Below are 24780 nucleotides of genomic sequence, written 5' to 3' on the forward strand. Positions count from 1 at the left end.
AAAAAAAAAAATGATTAAAAAAAATAAATAACATAGATACATTTTTTTCTTAGCCAGGCGGTAAGAAGGCTGTCCGTCAAAATTTCTTACCTATCAAATTTTTCCTACCCTCCATACTACGTCATCACATTCCACAGATTATCTGAAAACATCAGTGGAATGCACAGGTGTTGGTGTGGTCATGCGCAGATGGAAGGGTATGAAAATCGGATAGAGGTTATGGAAACATAAATGTAAAAAAAACTATGTTTTCATTTCACAATGCTAAGTCACATCCTATGTTTAAAAATAGTAAATATTTAAAGGGACAGTTTAGTCTAAAATAAAATTTAATTATTCAGATAGGGCATGTCATTTTAAACAATTTTCCAATTTACTTTCATCACCAATTTTGCTTTGTATTAATATTATTATGTGTCTTAATATTCTTAGTTGAAAGCTAAACCTAGGAGGTTCATATGCTAATTTCTAAACCCTTGAAGGCCACCTCTTCTCTCAGGGCATTTTTACAGTTTTTCCCCACTAGAGGGTGTTAGTTCATGTGTGTCATATAGATAACACTGTGCTCACGCACGTGGAGTTCCTATGAGCCAGCACTGATTGGCTAAAACAAATGTCTGTCAAAAGAACTGAAATAAGGGGGCAGTTTGCAGAGGCTTAGATACAAGATAAACACAGAGGTAAAAAGTGTATTTATATAACTGTGTTGGTTATGCAAAACTAGGCAATGGGTAATAAAGGGATTATCTATATTTTAAAAGAATAAAAATTATGGTGTAGACTGTCCCTTTAACACTTGAGTTTATTCAATTATTGAAATGCAAAGAGTTTTCAGCAGATCATGCACAGAAAGCTTCCTCCTCAGATTTTCCTACTTAAGTAATGCACAAACATCCTACCTCTTGGTTACGCATGCGCTCCTGACATCACAGCTCTTGAGAGGAAAGCTGGAGTAATTGTTTTCATAATCCCTATCAGATTTTCATACCCTTCCATCTGCGTATAAGCATAACAATGTTGTTTTTAAATCGTTTGTGGAATTTGATTATGTAGTTTGTGCATGCGCAGTAAGGAGGGTAGGAAAATTTGATAGGTAGGAAATTTTGATAGAACACCGAAGCTGAAGCAGATGTGTGAGGTAAATTATTTGAGATGGCGGAAGGCAGGAAAATGAAGCCCGCAAAGTCACAGAGAGGGGGGTGAAAGAGAACAGATGGTGCACGGCATGAAGGAGATTGGATGCTGCCAGGAACCAAACAGAAACGGATTAAAAAATAAAAGCAAAAATGGAATTAATACGAAATAAAAATGTTAAAGTGAAAATTACAAATGGGCTTAAACAAAGGAAAGAACGAAAAACATAATATATGAATTGAGAAGATATAACTAAAATATTATATATTGTGCTTTAAAAGGCTATTTGAGATGTAAAGGAAAAGATAAGCAAAATATAAGTCTCTGACCTTGTAATAAAATCCAAAGAACTTCTTTAAAATTTAGCACCTTTTGTAACCTAAAGAAAATGATTATTTTTTGCTAGTTTGCTTTACAAAACACATGAAAATGGTAGGAAAATAAATAAAATAAAAGTTAAACATAGAATTAATACAAAGGAAACAAAAGTTTATTTATATAGTTTATGTAATGGAAATTTTTTTTAGTGAATAATTAAAGCAATATGGTATATATGATAAGGGGTGGAACGGGGAAGGATCAAAAGTGTATGTGTATGTATGTGTGTGTGATGTCTATTATGCTTCAATTTCACTGAAATTGTGTAGTGCAGAACAAAAGTAAAAACTGCACTACCTGAGTGGAAAATTTGCATACATCAGCTTAGCGCAAAATTGTTACCCGACATGAACTTTAGTGTGTGCCCTTAAAGGGACACTGTACCCAAATTTTTTCTTTTGTAATTCAGAAAGAGCATGCAATTTTAAGCAACTTTCTAATTTACTCCTATTATAATTTTTTCTTCGTTCTCTTGCTATCATTATTTGAAAAAGAAGGCATCTAAGCTTTTTTTTGGTTTCAGTACTCTGGACAGCACTTTTTTATTGGTGGATGAATTTATCCACCAACCAGCAAGGACAACCCAGGTTGTTCACCAAAAATGGTCCGGCATCTAAACTTACATTCTTGCATTTCAAATAAAGATATCAAGAGAATGAAGAAAATTTGATAATAGGAGTAAATTAGAAAGTTGCTTAAAATTCCATGCTCAATCTGAATCACAAAAGAAAAATTTTGGGTACAGTGTCCCTTTAAAGAAGTCAATTATGTGAGCTTTCTGACAGGCAGATAATAGCATGAACAAGACTAGTGCTTGAAGAATCAAAAATAACTTGGATAACAATGGATTTGTAATATGAGTTTAACATTTTTAGTATGGATTACACTCTAGTTATATTAACACTCTTCATGAAAATTAGCCAATAATGTTTCAATATGAGTATTAACAAAATATATTTAATCATTAACTTTTTCTGCAATTAGCCTCTGAATATTGTTTTTTTTTATTTCCCACTACTCACTGAAAGGCTGGAGCACATCCTGTGGCATTTTACTGCAAAATGAAAAGTACATCTGATGGTTATACCTATATTGCTTGAGTTATAATTCTGAAGAGTAAAATGATAACTCTGGGGCAAAGGACTCTAAGGGACATATTTATTAAAGGCCTGTCTGACATGATCCGATCAGCGGATCATGTCCGACAGACCTCGCTGAATGCGGAGACCAATACGTTCTCCGTATTCAGCATTGCACCAGCAGCTCTCAATCGGTCGCCAGCAGGGGGTTGTCAATCAACCTGATCGTACTCGATCGTGTTGATTTGTGGCAATGTCTGTCCGCCTCATCAGAGCAGGTGGACAGGTTATGGAGCAGCGGTCTTTAGACCGCTGCTCCATAACTTGTGTTTCTGGCGAGTCTGAAGGCTCACCAGAAACACGGGGCTTGATAGATATGCCCCTAAGGGTTTTATTTTTATTTATTTTTTAAAAAAGGAGATATATTCCTTTAAGACAGACTGTGTCAGTGTTTTAAAGTTATTATTGGTTAAACAATTTATTGTGTATTAATGGGCCATAATAGCCAAATGTTTAAACACTTGAAAGTGATGCAGCATAGCTGTAAAAAGCTGACTATAAAATATCTCCTGAACATCTCTATGTAAAAAAGAAAGATATTTTACCTCAAAAGTTCCTCAGTAGCCACCTCCCATTGTAAAGGATTTCTAAGCAGCATTTTAGTGTGTCTGTCCTGGGACATCTTAGGGGATGAGCCTCGTGAACTCTCATATTATTTCACCAATCAGGTAAAGGAAGCTTACTATGAAATCTCATGAGAGTTAAGTCAAATCTCATGAGATCACAGTAAAATAGTTAATGACCTCAGCACTGCTGATGCTGATTGGCTGCTGTTCATTTCTTCATTTTTTTTTTTTTTTACCTGCAGCTGGGAGCAGCTGAGTCTAACTTTTTACACAGAACTTACTCTGCTGAGCTGAGGAGATTGTGAGGTAAAATATCTTCCTTCTTTACATGCTCAGGTGATATTTTCCTGTCAGCTTTTTACAGTTATACTGCATCAGTTTCAAGTGATTTAGCATTTGAGTATTATGTCCCTTTAAGTTCAAACCTGCTCGGATATATACGTTTTGGGTTTTTTCATATCAATCCCCCCCACCCTGACATTCATTTTATATAGATAAACATAAATTGCTTATGACAAAGCAAAGCTGCCCACCTGATTCTATAAACCATGATTTGTGTAATGCCATTGTCCACATTGAAGATATGGTTAGGAGGATACCAGACCTTTAGATCTTGAGATGCCAATGCAAAGAGTGAGTGATAGACAGGAAGGATTCCTGAAAGGAAAGAGGACAATATAAGGCATAATGAATCTAGAGCATTTTTATATACAGTAACACTAATACAAACTCAAAACATATACTTTTCTTTCTGTATTTGAAGACACAGTATGTACAGTATATAATAACATCCCAAGGAATAATATCCCCCACAACTCTATAGTGTTTGACAAGGAGATGGTTGGGGGAATGCAGCTCACTCTATTTAAAAGCAACACAAGCATCTCAAGGCTTGGTTGTTCACTCAGCTACCTGCTGACACATTCTGTAGCTTGTTATTTAGTGCTACTAGCTCATGTTTAGTACTTATCTGGCTCACTTGCTTAGAGCACCTGCTGCGCTTGACCTGCATATTGTTTCCTGCTGCTTATGGCATTCATTGGAATGCAGGTCTGGTCACAGAGGAGTTAAGTGTGGCTGGCCCCAACAAAAGCATTGCTAGATTAAGAAAAGACCAGAGAGCATATCACAGCCCACCCATTCATTTCATCTTACACTCTGGCCTCTAGTTATCAATGTCTGTCGGACCTGATGCGACAGTGCGGATCAGGTTCGACAGACATCACTGAAAACGGCGAGCAATACACTCTCCGTATTCAGCATTGCACCAGCAGCTCACAAGAGCAGCTGGTGCAACGCCGCCCCCTGCAGACTAGCGGCCAATGGGTCGCCAGCAGGGGGGTGTCAATCAACCCGATCGTACTCGATCGGGTTGATTTCCTGCAATGTCTGTCCGCCTGCTCAGAGCAGGCGGACAGGTTATGGAGCAGAGGTCTTTGTGACCGCTGCTTCATAACTGCTGTTTCTGGTGAGCCTGCAGGCTCGCCAGAAACACGGGGCATCAAGCTCCATTCAGAGCTTGATACATATGCCCCTCTGCCTCAACTGCATCCGATGCTCTACCCAAACTGCCATATGTATTTCATGCAAAACTGAGCAGCAGCTATCTATCTTGGATGTCTCTAGAACACACATATCAATGAAGAATTTCCGATTTCAATCTTAGTAGAGTCCATAAAATCAATATTTACTTCATTACAGTGTCTTAAACTACAATGGGAGGTGGGGCGGAGCTAACTGCCGTTACAGACAGACTTGTCTGGCTGAAGTTCCATGCATAATCTGCTTAAAAACTAATTTATTTGTACCAAAGAAAAGATTTTACAACTGAATCAGTCGGTTAGCTGATATCACCATTCCAGGCAATCATACCGGGAACTTGGAGGGTGCAGGAACCCTTCACAAAGCAATCTGCATTACACGAGGCCTCTGAGGCCGGATACAGCCGCCTGGGGTCAGGGCTCCGCTTCGACGGCTGTACATAAGACTCTCTCCTAAAGCAAACTACACGCAAACTGGTTAATAAACATAAGGTTGCAGTGAGAATATAGCAATCCCAGTGCACAAGGCGGGAAAAGACGCCATACTTTTACACAGAACCTGATCAGTGCATATCGCCATTTAAAAAAAAAAAAAAAAAAAACTGCAGCAAATAAGCAAGATTGTAACTTGTGGGCAAGACACTGACCCTGTACTCCCTACTGCCTGGGGGCTGAATACTACGGTAAAATGAAAGATATTAGTAAATAAGCTACTTATGGCACATAAATCCTCACTGAAGAACATGAATGTGATTCTCAAACGCTTGAGAGGGACAGAGATGGCAAGCTGCAATAACACTGAAAAGTACTATGTCACATTTAAGTGAATATTGGAAGGCATGAAGAACATATTTTAAGCATACACCCTACTGTTTTCCCCTGATCCTGAGAGTTTTTCAAAGTCATATAACGCTCCCTACATCTTCTTAAAACAAAAGCAATAAAAATAAACAGCCTACAGCCTGCAAGAGATGTGATCTTTTAAGATGAAAAATAAAACTCAAACAGTTAAGGAATGCCTTTCTAAGTCACAGTCAAAGCAAAAAGCTCTTGATAAAAGCCCTTTATCCAATAGCGATAGCCCCACGGTGAGCATGCATACAGAGTCTGAGCAAAAAATCACAAAAACCCTAAACAAGGAACTCCTGATCCAAATAAAATCCTTATTATAGGAGGAACTAAAAACAGCTATTTTCAGATATACGAAAAGACATCAGAGAAATAGAGGACGCACAGCAGAAATCGAAGAAAAGCTAGACAACATTGTCGAAGAAATTCCTCAACTTCGATATTCCATACATTACAACTCTGTATACATCACTAAACCAGAGGACCATATTGAAGACCTGGAGAACAGATCACATATATCCAATCTACGTATCAGAAATCTACCTGAATCATACAAGAACCTCCAATAAACTATAATGGATCCATTCCACCAATTGGTTCCAGAAATAGAACCCAACAAGCTATTAATGGACCGTGTAAACAGCCTTAACAAAACCACAACAACTTGCAACAAGTCAAACTTCATTATTTTCATGTAAAAGATAGTCTTGAAAGCTGCCAGATCTAAACATAATATAGAATATGAAGGCCACAATATCCAAATCTGTACCAACCTCGCACCAATCACTCTGCGAAAAAGAAGAGAAATGAAACTGATAACAGCACTCACCAAAGCTCATATCAAATTTAGGTGGAACTTTCCCTTTAAATTGGCTTTCACCCATTAAAATATCACCTCTACCTGCACTGCGACGGAAGAAGGTCTTCTAGACCACCTCAAGATCCCAAAAGAAATAAATACCACAACAACAATGGCTATATATATATATATATATATATATATATATATATACCGTTGAAAAACGCATCTTAGCTCAGATCATTTTGAAAATGTTTTCACAGTTAGACAGTACTAGTTCATGTGGGTCATATATATAGCATTGTGCTCACTCCCGTGGAGTTATTTAGGAGTTTGCACTGATTGGCTAAACTACATGTCTGTCAAAAGCACTGAGATAAGGGGGCAGTCTGCAGAGGCCCAGATACAAGGTAATCACAGAGGTAAAACATATATTAATATAACTGTGTTGGTTATGCAAAACTGGGGAATGGGTAAAAAAGGGATTATCTATCTTTTTAAGCAATAACATTCTGGTGTAGACTGTCCCTTTAAAAAGAAATTGGTGCAAGATATAGAACCTGAAATTTCAGTGTGGCTAGCTAGATCTGCACCACACTGGCCACAGGGCAGGCATTTGGGAAATGTATAATGCCAATACATCCAGAAGTAAGGCAGCCAATAGGAGATATGGTTAAGCTTTTGGACTTAATAGTGTATAGCTCAAAGGCAAGAAAAGCAGCAGCTGGGATGGGTTGGATCATGTTACAGGCAATATGTAAATTGAAATAGGACAATAACAGTTGACTGGGAAGATGCAGGTGCTGAAGCAATTAATTCAAATGCACTGAACATTATTGTCCCTTATGGCGGGGAAGGATATGGTGGGAAAAAAGGGGGACATGGCAATTTCAAAAACCTATAGCTGTAGGGCAGTAAAATCTAGGAATCAACCACAAGGTAAAAAGTGCAAATATATCATGAGATCTATCTTGAATGAAAGTGACACACACAACTAGTGACTCAAAGACAACAGAATCAGCAACATGACCGAGTTGACCATGCAGACGGACAGACATACACACCCAACAGACTGAGAGATTGAGGAAGTGAGAGAGTATTCTCAAAGTTGAATGATTTGACTAAACAGTTTAAACAAAAGGATGGGGAAACATTGTTGAATGGTTGATATTGAGATGATGGAGGGGATGATGGAGGGGATAACAGTCCCCCTAACTTTATTTTTGGGATGAGGTTTGGAAGGTTACCAAGCAACAAATTGACAATGGGGATGGGTGCGTGGTTCCTTCCCTGGTAGATTGAAATTTTGGCAAGTTCCTGGAACCCACACTCACCATTTTTGTGTGAATAGTTACCAGGGACAGATGCTCATATTAGGGTGCAGTGGGGAAATCAGAACAGACCCACGACATGCTAGTTCTTGTTGTCACAATAGCTGAAGTGACAACTATTCCAGGAGATACATAAACACACAAGGGTGAATCACTTGTTATCAATTGAGAAGGGCTGGGAGGACAAAACGTGAAAGCCGTAAAAAGACAATGCAGGATGACTATTGCAATAAAGCCTGTCTATGCAGCACAAGGAGAAGTAACCAGTCTGCTGGAGGTTATGGGCCAAATTACGAGTGGAGCACAAATTAACTCTCCCGCTTAAACGTTAATTGCTCTAAAAGTAAGATTTTTGCACTCATCAGTTTGTGCTAGTATTATGAGTGGAAAGTAAACTGTTTTTGTTATAGCAGTAACCCGACTAGCGCAAAAAGTCTGAATTTAGAATATCACTTGCGCATTTAAGTATTCCCCCATTAAAGTTAATGGAGAAAAAAAAGTGGAAAAAAACCACCCCACTCTCATGCAAACACGATTGCATATTCTCATTTGCGCTAACCCAATATGAAAATATGAATAGTTCACATTCCAATGTTCTTCACATAGCAGAATATGTTTATGTTTATTTATTCATCCTATAATATAAAAGGCCAAGTGTGTTTGTCCGAAGCTGTCATGCGCAGTAGAGACAGCACGAGGACAACACACCTGACCTTAGAGTCTACCTGATCTGATGCAGCACGGTGACGGTGTGCTGAAGTGGGCGTGGCCGGACGAGAGTGGGCGTGACCGGGCGTGATCAGGGGAGTGGCCGGGCATGGCGGGGTGGGACCGGTTGCACGCGCAAGAGAGAAAGAGAGAGAGAGAGAGGGGAAGGAGATAGAAAGAGAGGGGGAGAGAGCAAAAGAGATGGGAGAGAGCTAAAGAGAGAGCTAAAGAGAGGGGAAAGAGCAAAAAAGAGGGGGGGGAGCAAAACAGAGGGAAAGAGCAAAATAAAGGGAAGAGAGAGAGAGAGAGAGAGAGAGAGAGAGAAAGAGCAAAAGAGGGGGACAGAGTAAATAAGAGGGGGAAAGAGAGGGGAAGAGAGAGAGCAAAAGAAGAGATGGGGAGAGAGAGTGGGGGAGAGAGGGGGAGAGAGAGCAATAGATATGCGGAGAGAGAGCAAATGGGGGGAAAGAGAGCAAAAGAGAGGGATGGAGAGAGAGAGCAAAAGAGAGGGGAGAGAGACAGAGCAAAGAGATGGTGGAGCGAGAGAGCGAAAAAGAGAGGGGGAGAGAGCACAAGAGAGAGGGGGGATAAAGAGCGCAAAAGAGAGGGGGGAGTGAGAGCGTAAAAGAGAGGAGGGAGAGAGAGCATAAAAGAGAGGGGGAGCGAGAGCACAAAAGAGAGGGGAGAGAGAGAGCGCAAAAGAGAGGGGGAGAGAGAGAGAGAGAGCGCAAAAGAGAGGGGAGAGAGGGAGCAAAAGAGAGGGGGGAGAGGGAGCAAAAGAGAGGGGAAAGAGCAAAAGAGAGGGGAGAGAGAGTAAAAGAGAGGTGAGAGAGAGCAAAAGAGAGGGGAGAGAGAGAGAGCAAAAGAGAGGGGGAGAGAGAGCAAAAGAGAGGAGGAGAGAGAGAGCACAAAAGAGAGGGGGAGAGAGAGAAAAAGAGAAGGGGAGAGAGAGCAAAAGAGAGGGGGAGGGAGAGAGAGCAAGGGGTGGGACCGATGAACTGCAAAAAATGGCCCATGTGAATGGGCTTTAGGACTAGTAAATACATATTTCTATATATATATGATGTTTTTTAGTATAATATATAGTATATATATATAATTATATATAGGTAAAGATAGATAAAGACATATATAGGAATATCTATTTACGAATACATAGAACATATTCTACTATGTGCAGAACACTGGAAAGTGAAATAATTTCAGTAAATACATTGTTAAAAACTTTATTAAATATGAATATTGCATAAATATGCTTTTACATGTTTTCTTCTACTTAACTGCAAAGGGCTGCAATGCACTCATATATGTGTCTATACAGTTGTAATCAAAATTATTTAACCCCCATTGCAAATCAGGTTTATTGTCAAAATGTACAGCAATATTTCAAAGCAATTGAAATAGCTCAACACAACGAATGCTTCAAGTAGTTTCCCCAAATTCAACTGAAAATTAATTTTGCAGTCTCAAAATTATTCAACCCACTGAATAGAATCCCTCAAAACAGCACAAATATGCAAAACAGGTGTTGTCTCAAGCACATCTGACGCAACTAATCAAGGGCTTCATTAGTTGCACCAGGTGTGCTTGAGCGAAGGCACTGAATGTTGCTAGAGACACTGATGGAAGCAAAGTTCGCAAGTTCAAAGTTAAAGGAACAGTGATTACATTACCTGGATGGGGCAGAAAAAGGAAGCTATCAATGGCTGCAACCAGTTTTCTGAGAAGGTAGGTTGAGAAAAACCATTGGGTGACTGTAAAAAACCTGCAGAAAGACTTGGTGCAACAGGCACTGAGGTTTCATTTTGCACAGTAAAGTGTGTACTAAACGCAGAAGGTATTCATGACAGAACTCCACTACTGACCTAAAAGCACAAGAAAAGTCAGCTCTAATATGCTCAAAATCATATAAATAAGCCACAGGGGCGAGATTACATATGCGGCGCAAGCTTCAGCGTAACTGCTGAAACCCGCGCCGCCCATAATTTCACCTCGCACATCGGGGGAATCACATATACCGCATCGGCAGTTCATAAAGTACCATAAGTAGGATAAACTAGCGATGTCCAGAAATGTGCGTAAATACAGATTTCTGGAGTTGCCAGTAAAAATGCCGGCATCTAAGAAGAAAAAAAATTAAAATCTCCGTAAAAGTCTAAAGCGCCTAACAAAAATAAATCTGACACGTAAAACCCCTATATCCGCAATCCCCCCACATCGCAACTAATAATAAATGTATTAACCCCTAAACGGACAACCCCCCACAATGCAATATACCTAATTAAACTATTAACCCCCAATCCGCCATTCACCCACATCATAATCTACCTAGTAAAATTATTAACCCCTAAATCCACCAACTCCAACATCGCAAACTACCTGATAAATGTATTAATCCCTAATCCGCCATTAACCCACATCGCAAATTACCTATTAAAACTATTAACCCCTAATCCGCTATTAACCCACATTGCAACAAACCTTATAAATCTATTAACTCCTAATCCGCCAAACCCACACAACGCAATAATCCTAAAGGGGCATTTGTATGGGCTTTGCTCAGCTCTTTTAAGAGTGCCCAATAAATCCCTAATCTAAAAAAAAAAAAAAAAAAAGGTCCTGTTCCAGGCGGTGAAGTCTTCTTCCAAGCGGCCGACGTCTTCTTCCAAGCGGGGACCACTTCCTTCTACATCCAGGTCCAAGCCGGTGCAGAGCGGAGATGAGCACGCAGCAGGTTCAGGTGAGGCCATGGAGCGTGGAGGATCCTCTTCGTACGATCTCTGCCATACATTATATAGTATCAGGAAATCCTAAGAGAAAATATCATGCCATCTCTGAGAAGGCTCAAATTTCACCAAGGCTTGGTTGCAGATGATTTGAACCCCACAGAAAATATCTGGTGGGATTTGAAGATGGCGGTTGCAGCACGCAAACCCACGAAGACTACTGAACTGGAGGCCATTGCTCATGAGGAATGGGCTAAGATTCCACAGGAACACTGCCAGAAGCTGGTGTCTGGCTCTGCATCTCATTTGCAGCAGGTCATAACAGCAAAAGGGTGTTCTACTAAATACTAAAGATGCTTGCCATGAAGGGGTTGAATCATTTTGAGGCTGCAAAATTCATTAAAAGTTGCATTTTCAGTTGAATTTGGGGAAACCTCTTGAATCATTTGTTGTGTTGAGATATTTCAATTGCTTTGGTTTGATTTGTTCATTGCAAACAGCTGAGTCTGTAAATTTTGACAATAAACCCGATTTGCAATGGCGGTTGAATAATTTTGATTACAACTGTATATGTATGCATATATATGTATGTGTTTATATGTGCATATATGTCTGTAAATACATATATACAAATATAAATACATATGAACACACACACACACACACACACACACATATATATATATATATAAATACATATCCATCTTTAGAAATGTATATGTATGTATCTCAATGTTAAAGCCCTTTGCCTGCCTTTTTTCTATTACCTGAGACTTCATATCTTTGAGCCTTTAAAACTTTTGTGCGCAACATTTTTATTAGATGTGTTATTATGAGTGTGAGCGTACTTTGTAATGTATTTTTGTTGTGGTTTGTGACACTTTTATGCTTAGTGAAAGAGTTAACCAGAGTTGAGAAGTTGCGATAATCATTCTAGGGTAAATCATGATTGAGCTCACGTGATCTTGTTTACTTTCAACTCGTAATATAGTCCTATTTTGGGAATAGACATTCTGCTTGGGTAAACTATCAAGAGTGAGGAGTGTTTATATGTGGATTCTCACCCCGTATACAACACATCATAGTACTGAATCCAATTGAATGGGGACAGGCTAAATGAACACAAGTGGTTATACGACCTACTGCTACCCTGGTGTATCTGTACAGGTTGCCAAAGTTGCACAAGGGAATAGGGGAGACCCTCAATGTGCTATTGGAGGTAGGTATGCACCTGTCTGTCCTGCAAAGAAATCAGATGCATCCTGCGGCCAATAATGGTATCACTGGTAGAACAGATTTATCTACAAAGATGCAGGGGAGTGTCATACAATAATTGATTTAGCCAATGCAGTTTTCAGTATATCCATTGCCCAAGAAAGTCAAGACCAGGGCACTTTTTTATGGGGTGGCAAATAGTTCATGTTCACGGTGGTTCATTACCTAACCATCTGCCACAGATTGTTAGCCTGTGATTTGAAGGATGTACCTGTCATGTTTGATATATTCCATTATATAGATGCTATGATGATTTCCGGTAAAAAAGAATTAAAAAAATGATGTCATACAAAAAAAAAAAGCTCTAAAAGCTTTGAGACTAATTGTGACTCATTCCTGAATGCCAGAAGAAATCCATCCAGATCAGGGAACACCCTGGTGCAATCACGGGCCAAAGATTTTGAAGTGACTTGGTTTGAATTGGAGGGGATTACATTTTCTTCTAATTTGTAGTTGATCACTGTATTAACTAGTCACCAAGGTTTTATTGAAGAGGAGTATCTTTGAGTCCATTCGTGGTCTTTAGCCTCTGTCATTAGTAGGTCATTGCTATTAAAATGTCAAGCATCTACCTAATGTATCTTTCCTTTTAAATAAGGAGTGATTATGATATCAAATATCAATAACCTGTGGCTAGGGGACTTTTAGTGTGCGTTAACCTAAGACACATATTAATACACTAACATTGGGCAGGTTATTTATTGTTTTCAAAGATGAGCAACCCATCTTTAAAATGAGGGTTTACATGCATAGGTGGCTTATCAGATGATCACTTGATCATACCATAGGAATATGGAACAAAGTAAAGGGGGTATCTCTTTAACGGCCCATAGCAATACATAATGGGAAATCCAACCACTTATTTGAAAGCCATAACCTTTCTTTTTTAAATAAGAAGCCTTATGTCTATCCAGCTACCAGGGGATTGTCATAACAATGAATAATAGCTTCCATCACTGGTCCTATTTTAGGGTTCTGGAAGTTCTAAAGAGTCCACATTTTAAAAAAGGAGGGCCCCACCATTAAAAAGGGTTTTTATATTCTTATAGCTAGCAAGATATTATTACTGTTCATCCGGAAACAACTGCTACACTAAATATAACATAAGGAATATGCATATATGATAAAAAATGCTTTTCACTTTTTTTATTTAGTTTTAAAATGGTTGTAATATTTAAAATAGTTAGATATATTATCCTAACTCATTTTTTTCATATATATATATATATATATATATATATATATATATATATATATATATATATATATATATAACCACCAAAAAAGATGCACTCTCAGGTCTTTTCTTGGGTGAAGTAAACAGATTACTTTATTAGGAACGTTTTCGGGGATCTAGTCCCCTTCGACAGCATAATCAAATGGTGAACACAGCAAACATTTATAGTGTAAAGCAATTAAACAAAACTCATACCAAGCTTAAACAGTGGCGCCAAACATCCGCCCTGAAACGCAGCTTGCGTTCTACTGACTCGTAAGACCGGAAGTTGTGCATATGTCACTTCCGGTTATGTGATCCTATACATTATACAACAACTGATATATCAATCTAAACCGTGTGATTTAAGTGTCAAACTTCTTATAGTGAAAATAAATATAAACCTTCCTTTGGTGGAAGTATAATCACAAGACTAAATATACAGATATATTTACTGCTTAATGTTGTCAAGGCAACCAACGTTACTCCTTGTTGCCATGGTTACATATACACAAATGGCGATATTTTTCAACAAGCAAGTTTTACATATTCAGGACCGTACGCAGGATTTAAGCATATACCAGGTCCTTTACCAGCCTGCCTTCTATTCTGTGTTAATGTAATAAGATAAATTATGATAGATTTATATCACAGATACCACTGTGCTCGACTGCCTAATATTAGTCTATTAGGATGCCTGTTACCATCAACAAGCTCCAGGATGTCATGTTATTTAGCACTTTTGTGTCTGCCACTTTACTATCATAAATATTTGATACACATCAATAGTGATGCCCCATCAGGTTAAACTATTAGGGGTTATGGCTTTACCCTATACACCACTAGCCGTAAAAAAAATGTTTTTAAAAAAAGGATCATGCACATAAATAATTCATCTAAAGACTGTATTGTCATACTTATGATGTTCAAATATTGCTGCAATTAAAATCACAGTTTTCTGTGCTGCCTTATTATTGATTATATTCAGTAAAGATGGCTTAATCAACCATTGTGGCCATTATTCAACTAATATATATACCTTTGTTCTATAAATTTCAGGAACTAGTGCAAGACTCAACAGGCACTAAACCAAGCATCTACATACAACACATTCCCAAGTTAGTTGAAACTTAAGATAAATATGGAATGTCCATTCTTGCATCTCTCTATGAGTAGATAGATAGATAGAGTATCTCAGCCCTTCCACCTTGTAGTCATAAATGCCAGTCTAATGTGTAAAAACTGGGTAACCACTCTAAGACTACCAGACTTCCACTAGCCAAAAGGGATACTAGATGTTCCCTATGGTTCGTGCTGTGAGACCATGGTAGGAGAAGGCACCAACAAGTGGGACCCCCACCCTAAACCAGCTACACAGAGTCATAGCGTCACCGGGATGTACCCCAAGTATGTAACACACTTTGACGGCACTACAAGAGGATAATGATAGAAACAACACACAGTGGAAAAACAATTTGACACATGAAGAGAGGAAAGCTATTAAAACTCTGCAAGAGGACCCCTCTATAATAGTGAGGCCAGCGGATAAGGGCGGGACCATTGTCCTCCTTAATTATTTTGATTACAGGGAGGATATTATAGCACAACTCTCAGATGAGTCCACATATATTCCGTTAATGTCAGATCCAACACCTGGGTTCAAATGACAGTTAGATGCTCTTATCAAGATGGGTTTTGAACAGGGTTTCATTACAGATCACATCAGAAAGTTTTGTACTACTTCATACCCTAGGATCCCAGTCTTGTACACTATTCCTAAAATCCACAAGAGATTAGAGAAACCCCCGGGATGCCCCCTAGTGTCCGCTGTCCAGTCCCTGTTACAACCGGTGGCACAGTACATCGATTTTCTACTACAACCGGTTGTCAGAGACACACGCTCTTTTGTCTTGGACACCAGCGACCTTATCAGACAATTGGGTGCTGTTCAAGTCCAACAGGGTGACATTCTTGTCACCCTGGATGTGAATAGCCTATATACCATTATACCGCACAAGGAGGGCCTGGTGGCGATTAGGGAACATCTCACTAATAATCCATTGTATGAGAGTCCTCCTATAGACTTTGTACTATCTTTTATAGAATTTTGCCTTCACAAAAACTATTTTAGGTTTGAAGACAAGTTCTACTTGCAAACGGCAGGTACCGCCATGGGATCATCCATGGCCCCCTCATATGCTAATGTCTTCATGTCACATTTTGAAAACATGTACCTGTGGGGAAAATCTGATGCGTCTATCGTATTTTACCGCAGGTACATAGATGACATATTTTTTATATGGCGAGGGGGCCTGGATGATCTTCATACATGGTTTTGTACATTCAATAATACAGACACGACGGTCAGGTTCAAGATGACTATCAATGAACAAATAATCAGTTTTCTTGACTTAAACGGACAGTGTACACTCATTTTCATATAACTGCATGTAATAGACACTACTATAAAGAATAAGATGCACAGATACTGATATAAAAATCCAGTATAAAACTGTTTAAAAACTTACTTAGAAGCTTTCAGTTTAGCTTTGTTGAAAAGGTAGCTGGAAAGCCCACTGCAAGTGGGAAATAAGACACTTTCCCCCCCTCCCCCTTCTTTTGCATATGAAAAGACCCTTTACACAAACAGGAGCAAGCTGGAGAAGGTATACATCAGTACTCACATAAAACTTTGGGGCTTGGTTAGGAGTCTGAAAATCTGAGAAATGTTATTTAAAAATAAGCAAAACTAAAAAAAACTTCATGGGCTATATAAATAGATCATCTACAAAACATTTATGCAAAGAAAAAATTAGTGTATAATGTCCCTTTAAATATATTCAAAACAGTGCAGGGGTTAGGGACAACATTGTACAATAAACCGACGGATAGGAACTCTATCCTCAGAGCCATCAGTTGTCACCCCCCAGCCTTACTCAGAGGCATTGTCAAGTCCCAAATGATTAGGGCAATGCGCAACACTCAGACAAATTAACAGGAGTCTCCCAGTTGACTGGGATTGGTGAGAAATTTGTCCAAAGGGGCTATAAACCAAATCTGATTAAAGAAACAATTGAGGAGGTATCGCAACTAACACAGTTGGAACTACTCACAAGAAAACACAGACAAGAATCTAAGGACAAATTGATTATGCCTTGAACATTTGCACCTACCACTAAGAGAATGGGACACATAGTCCGGGCACATTGACCCATAGTATCATCGGATACTAAACTGTCTTTTGCTAGTAACATGAAACCAATGGTAGGCTATAGAAGGGGTACAAACTTGAAGGACCTGTTGGTCAGAACGGACCCCAAATATAGTTATACTACCGGGGTGAAGACAAACATCAAAGGGTCGTACCGCTGTTTAGGTTGTACTACCTGCAATGGGCTAATCAACACCAAATCCTTTCACCACCCACACACTAATAAGAACTATGTCATTAGACACTCAATAACGTGTACAACATTTGTTGTGTATCTTTTGGTATGTCCGTGTTCCCGGTTCTACGTGGGAAAGACGTCAGGGACCCTCAGAGAGAGGATGGCGAATCACAGACATGCCATTAGGCTGGCACTCCGGAATGGCGACACTGACCAACCCATAGCGAGGCACTGTGCGATGAAAAGTCATTCAGTATCATCTATTAGATACACCTTGATAGATCATGACCCCCTTTGGATAGGGGGGGTGATCGAAACAAAATATTGTTACAGCGGGAAGCACAATGGATGTACCGGCTGGGCACGATCTTCCCAGGTGGTCTAAATACTGTGCCGGACTTTAAAGCCCTCTTGTAGTGCCGTCAGAGTGTGTTACATACTTGGGGTACATCCCGGTGACGCTATGACTCTGTGTAGCTGGTTTAGGGTAGGGGTCCCACTTGTTGGTGCCTTCTCCGACCATGGTCTCACAGCACGAACCATAGGGAACATCTAGTATCCCTTTTGGCTAGTGGAAGTCTGGCAGTCTTAGAGTGGTTACCCAGTTATTACACATTAGACTGGCATTTATGACTACAAGGTGGAAGGGCTGAGATACTCTATCTATCTACTCATAGAGAGATGGAAGAATGGACATTCCATATTTATCTTAAGTTTCAACTAACTTGGGAATGTGTTGTATGTAGATGCTTGGTTTAGTGCCTGTTGAGTCTTGCACTAGTTCCTGAAATGTTAAAAACAAAGGTGTATATATTAGTTGAATAATAGCCACAATGGTTGATTAAGCCATCTTTACTGAATATAATCAATAATAAGGCAGCACAGAAAACTGTGATTTTAATTGCAGCAATATTTGAACATCATAAGTATGACAATACAGTCTTTAGATGAATTATTTATGTGCATGATCCTTTTTTTAAAAAAAACATTTTTTTTTTACGGCTAGTGGTGTATAGGGTAAAGCCATAGTCCCTAATAGTTGAACCTGATGGGGCATCACTATTGATGTGTATCAAATATTTATGATAGTAAAGTGGCAGACACAAAAGTGCTAAATAACATGACATCCTGGAGCTTGTTGATGGTAACAGGCATCCTAATAGACTAATATTAGGCAGTCGAGCACAGTGGTATCTGTGATATAAATCTATCATAATTTATCTTATTACATTAACACAGAATAGAAGGCAGGCTGGTAAAGGACCTGGTATATGCTTAAATCCTGCGTACGGTCCTGAATATGTAAAACTTGCTTGTTGAAAAATATCGCCATTTGTGTATATGTAACCATGGCAACAAGGAGTAACGTTGGTTGCCTTGACAACATTAAGCAGTAAATATATCTTTATATTTAGTCTTGTGATTATACTTCCACCAAAGGAGGGTTTATATTTATTTTCACTATAAGAAGTTTGACACTTAAATCACACGGTTTAGATTGATATATCAGTTGTTGTATAATGTATAGGATCACATAACCGGAAGTGACGTATGCACTACTTCCGGTCTTATGAGTCAGTGGAACGCAAGCTGCGTTCCAGGGCGGATGTTTGGCGCCACTGTTCAAGCTTGGTATGAGTTTTGTTTAATTGCTTTACACTATAAATGTTTGCTGTGTTCACCATTTGATTATGCTGACGAAGAGGACTAGATCCCCGAAAACGTTCCTAATAAAGTAATCTGTTTACTTCACCCAAAAAAAGACTTGAGAGAGTGCATCTTTTTTGGTGGTTATATCTTGTTTCAAGTTTGCACCCAGGCGGTTGTCAAGTGTGGGATATACTGGTGTTTGGATGACTATATATATATATATATATATATATATATATATATATATATATATGAAATAATCTCTCACAAGCTATTTGCATTTTATACAGTGGCCATATATTTAGGTATTTCTGAAAAGCTAATTTCTAAAAGTGCTTGGTCTGCTGAAAAGAAAGTATGTTTTGCATGGGTATTTCACATGAAAATGTGAAATGTAGAGGTTAATGAAAAAAAAAAAACCTTTAGCACAGGGGTTTGATGTCTCAGATTCTCAGCATTAAAGGGGTTAAATGACAATTGGTTAAAGATTACACATTTTCAATATATTTTTAATGACCCATTTTCTATTTCAGAAACACATTCTCATCAGTAACCAAAACCCTTTGACAAGAAATAATAAGGGCTAGATTAAAAGTGGAGCACAAAAATGCAAGAGGAGAGGTGTGGTAGCATTGCTCCCAGTAGTGTTTAGCTGCTCTTTTAACCTATGATACCAAGAGAATAAAGCAGATGTGATAATAGAAGTAAATTGGAAAGTTATTCAAATCACATGCACTATTTGAATCATGGAAGAGAAACTGTAGGTTTCATGTCCCTTATGTCTAAATATACAACTTAGATCTTTTATTTCCTTAGCATTTTCCTGTGTGTTTACATTACTTTACCATGTTGGGAGCCTTCAAAGCTCACCTCTATTACCCCCTTTACTGAAAAAGAAACCTGTCTTGTATATTGGCCGTAATTTGTTCCACTGATCAGGAAACCAAAGCAAGGTCCTTCAGGTATCACAGCCATAGATTTATTTTATATAGAATACAATCAGTATCAATAACAAGCTTTACAAACAAACAAAAAAGCTTTTTAAGACTATATTCTTACATGTCTGTAGGAGTTACTTAGTCATTACCAAAACAGCAACATTAAGAAAAGCTGGGAAGGAAAATAAAAATTCTTACCTCCCAGAACAGAATCTTTCACCAGGTGGGGCCAGTTCCTCTATAATAACATTAGATATAAAAGAGGAGGAAGGGTAAACCCTTTTCCCTCTGAATCTGTGATAAAACATCTTCTCACGTGTTCTAACCACTTCCTTTAAGTGTAAGGTTAAAAGAACTGTCTTAATGGTATAAACAATTAAAATATTTATCCAATATGAATACTTCTGTTTGAAGAAACACTAACTCCAGGCCCTCTTTTCTGTTATTCAGGCAGTGGATACAGACTAGAACATCTAGATCCAGCATAGCACAAATCAACAACATCCTGTGCAATTTGTTTATCTGCATAGATGAAACTGTATTAGGGATACTCTGCATCACCACAGTAAAATGATGCCTTAAAAGTACGTCCACAGTCCAGTTTCTCATGTCCAGCAAACAGGAATGATACTGTGGGTTATCTATATATACTCCATAAAGGCCCAATCAGGATTTGGGGGTGGTTAGTTAGACCTTTTTACAGTACTTGACCCACCTACTCAACAAACTCTATCTAGACCTCCAGAAAAAAAAAACACTTTAGGATGGAGCTAAAATACATCCCAACACTATCTTACTCAAGTTAGCTAGAAACAAAACTATAGGAACAGTCTTATGTCAAGAAGAAAGAAAAGTGCATATGTCATTCTGAGGGGAACATAATAATTGTAAACACAACTATGCAATAATACAACTAGGAAATAAACAATCACTATAAACTGCATTTGCTTCTATATAAATATATATATATCAGTATACTGATGAAATGGCATTAGCCTGGGACTAATCTGTATGGTTCTGACTTCTATATTTGGGCAACAAACTGAACCTTTTCTTTGAAACCTAGAGAAGCAGCAGCTTCATAAACCCAGATTTTAGTTTATCAGATATGAAAATACAATCTGGAAGTGTTGTCTCACCACAGGATTTGGCTGCCATGATGCATAGCTCCTCTGCCACATACTGTCCCCCCGGGAATGTTAGCTGGGAGTCGGCGAGTGGCGATGATGGTACATACAGAATTAACCGGAGGGAGCCAATGGCACTGGATGAGGTGCTACAGGAACGAGACCCCCGAAGGAGTGGTGTGTTCTCACCAGACATCTGCAGTTAAATAAAAGGTAAAAGTTGATTTATACCAATATTACACCAATCTTACATATTATATTATATCTATACTTTAAAATAAAAGACTGTTCATCTTTGAAAGAACTTTTTTAAAAGACTAAAGGCCTGGTGATCTAAAGCTCTCCGCTCTGGCAAAATTATGTAAGAAGTCTCATCAGTACTGCAAGGTCCTTTAAAGAATTTTAGAAAGGCAAAATCTAGCTTGTAAGCTATTTACTGCTATACAGGGTCTTGGATATGAGCAAGAGGCACATTCATTACAATATAATATTTAAAAAAAAAAACTCCCAAAGATTTTGCAGGCTGGCGAGTTTTTGATCATCAGGCTCAGAATGTTGTGTGAAAATGACAACAAATATAAGGCAAAAAATACAAAATAGTTACTATTTTGGAATATATAACTTGGTATCAGTACTCTAATCTTCATGGTGTTTGCACTGGCTTGTCACTTATTTTCAGTGAATAAAGTTATAATCAGTCAATGGGAAATGATTGCTCAGTGAAAACATTTTACATGGAGGTCGTACCCTATAGATGCTCATGTTAATAAGATTCATTTTGGCTGTAGATTTACACTTTGGGAAGAGAGACAGATAGAATACACCTTCTTTATTTATTTATTTATTTATTTATTGCAAATAAATGTATTTTACACACACTACACATATGTATACATCAGGGCTCAAAGTTTCAAGTCCTAAGCTACTAGCCAGGCTAAAATGTCACTTCTGATCCCACCCATCACCCGTTCACATCCCACCCATTATCCCATCTCCTCTTTCCATATGTTTAGCCATTGTGAAACCTTATTGTCTGCTCATTATGCACAGTGTATAGATTATCTACCTTTCTACTCTGCCCAGTTCAATTTCTACTCGCACAGGGAAAGTGGGCGAGTGGAAATTTTGAGCCCTGTATACATACAAATATACAACACACAAACTACACTGCACAATACATCACAGGACACACACTTTTTAATTACACACACACCCCTTTTATTTTTATTTTATACCTCAGAGAGAAAAGCAGAGAGAAAGTCAGTTGAGGGTGCATACAAAAAAAGAGTAAGACACGAGATCTAATGCTACTCCAGTGACAGAGTTCAGGTATTCCTTGCAAGCTGATTGTTAGATCCAGGTTTAACCACAATGTTAATATATGCTTATTTGATGGAGTTATCAAAGACTCTAAAATTGTATGCTTATTAGATGGAGTTATCAAAGACTCTAAAATTGTAATTGCAACAAAAAAATAAAATAATAATAATATAACTTTTAAATCGACATTACCCCACATGTATATTTAGTTTCTGTATTATTACATATAGACCTGTGTATTAAACCAATTTTTTTTCTTCAAGATGTCTTACTTATGGTTAGTATGAAAACAACTGTTTTTTGTTTTCTTATTTTCTTTTGTCGTTATGTTGTACTGATGATATATGTATATATGGCACATCAATAAATAAATATATTAAAAATCAATTGTAATTGCTGCACCTGAGATGAGAGTGAGTACCAAAATGAAAGAAAAAAATATATATAATTTTCCACATGGGAAGTTTTCCACTAGTTTTAGAGAGGATAGCAAGTTCTCCGAGTGTGGGATTCTTACATAATTACTTCTCATTAGGGCATCTTTTAAACTTGGGGCTCTTCTGGCTTACTGAACAGAGGCCCTTTAAAAAATAAGTAATGACATCACAATACTGAGACTGCAAACTGTCTCACACGGATGATGTACACCAGTCCAGCCATAAAAGGGCATGCAGGAAATGAGCAGCATCAGACACTCTGCACCAGATTCAGTAAGAGGTGAGTAAAATGGCTGCCAGCAGCACATGGCAAACAAAGCAGGGGAAAAACCCTGACAGTACCCTTCCCTCAAAGACTCCTCCCCCGCGGGAGGACAAAATGCTTATTGGGGAAACAGACATGGAAGGCACAGAGGAGGGCAGGAGCATGAACATCAGTGGAGGGAACCCATGAACGCTCCTCCGGACCATAGCCTCCCCAGTGAACCAAATACTGTACGCAGCCCCTGGACATACGAGAGTCAAAAATGCTGCTGACCTCATATTCTTCATGGTTGTCAACAGAGATAGGATGAGGACGAGGGAACACAGTGGTAAACTGATTACAAACCAATGATTTCAAGAGGGAGACATGAAAAACATTGGAGATGCGCATTGCAGGAGGAAGGTCAAGAGTGTAGGCCACAGGATTGACCCCTCGGAGTATTCGAAAAGGGCCAACATAACGGGGAGCCAGTTTATTGAAAGGCACCTAAAGTCTCAAGTTGCGGGAGGACAGCCAAACCCTCTCACCAACCTGGTAGGAAGGCGCAGAAGGAAGGCACAGGCAGATGCCTACGATCAGCCTGGAACTTTTGGCGCTGCATAGAATGATGAAGGCAATCCTGAATCTGCACTCACATGGAACGGAGTTGCTGGAGATGCTCCTCCAAAGCCAGAATACCCTGAGACATGAATGAATCAGGCAACAAGGATGGTTGGAACACATAATTCACCATGAACGGGGATAACTGGTAGGAAGCATTAATAGCACTATTACGAGCGAACTCTGCCCAAGGTAACAGTTCAGACCAATTATTGTGGTGATCTGAGACATAGCAATGGAGGAACTGTTCCAGAGCTTGATAAGACCGTTCCTCAGCCCCATTGGATTGAGGGTGATATGCCAAGGAGAATGAAAGCTGGATCCCCATTTGAGCACAAAAGGAACGCCAAAATCTGGAGACAAACTGACTACCCCAGTCCAAGAATATCTCCTTGGGTAACCCATGTAAACGGAAGACCTCCCTGGCAAAAATTGAAGCAAGTTCCTGAGCGGTAGGCAGGTTCTTCAAGGGAATGCAATGTGACATTTTAGAAAAACGGTCAACCACCATTAGGATAACAGTATTGCCATTGGTAACAGGAAGCTCGACAATGAAATCCATGGAAAGATGTGTCCAAGGTCGCTCACCATTGGCAATAGGTTGAAGAAGACAGAAAGGAAGATGTCGAGGAGTCTTATTCTGTGCACAGACTGAGCAGGAGGCAACATACATAGCAACATCAGAATGAAGACCTGGCCACCAGAATTGTCGAGTGACAAACCAAATCATTTGGTTCTTGCCCGGGTGACCTGCAGCTTTAGGATAGTGGTAAGTGTGCAATAGTTTAGTTTGAAGATTCTCAGGAACAAAGCACTTACCACTAGTTTTCTCAGGAGGTGCATTGTTTTGTGCAGCCAGGATCTCCTCCCCCAAGGGAGAAGTCAGATTAGTATGGATGGTAGCCAAAATATGGTCAGGAGGTATAACTGGAATAGGTACAGACTCCTCCTTGGACAGAGGCGAAAATTGTCGAGAGAGGGCATCAGCCCTAACATTCTTACTACCAGGCAGGTAGGAGACCACATAATTTAACCGAGACAAAAATAGCACCCATCTGGCCTGTCGGGGCGACAAACGTTTTGCTTCAGAAAGATAAGTCAAATTCTTGTGGTCAGTAAGAAAGAGCACTGGTACGCTAGTACCCTCTAGAAGATGCCCCCATTCCTTGAGTGCCAAAATTATGGCCAGTAATTCCCTGTCACCAATTTCATAATTGCACTCCGCCGGAGACAATTTCTTAGAGATGAAACCGCACGGATGCAAGGAACGTCAGGCGTAGGACGTTGAGACAAGAGGGCATCTACTCCAGTCTCAGATGCATTGAGCTCAAGAATGAAAGGCAGGACAGGGTTAGGATGAGCCAGAACTGGAGCAGCAGCAAATGCAGTCTT

General features: G+C 39.1%; 1 protein-coding gene across 1 annotated transcript in view; it reads right to left on the bottom strand.

Moving 5' to 3' along the window:
- Window positions 1-24780, bottom strand: part of JAK3 (Janus kinase 3) — a 362782-nt gene that overhangs the window by 288653 nt on the left and 49349 nt on the right. The window contains exons 2-3 of the mRNA XM_053702872.1: window positions 20779-20962; window positions 3751-3874 (exon numbers count right to left, since the gene is read on the bottom strand). Of these exons, the coding sequence (XP_053558847.1) occupies window positions 3751-3874; window positions 20779-20962 (308 nt within the window). The remainder of the gene's footprint in view (window positions 1-3750; window positions 3875-20778; window positions 20963-24780) is intronic.

The sequence above is a fragment of the Bombina bombina genome, chromosome 2 (genome assembly GCF_027579735.1).
Source record: "Bombina bombina isolate aBomBom1 chromosome 2, aBomBom1.pri, whole genome shotgun sequence".
NCBI lineage: Eukaryota > Metazoa > Chordata > Amphibia > Anura > Bombinatoridae > Bombina > Bombina bombina.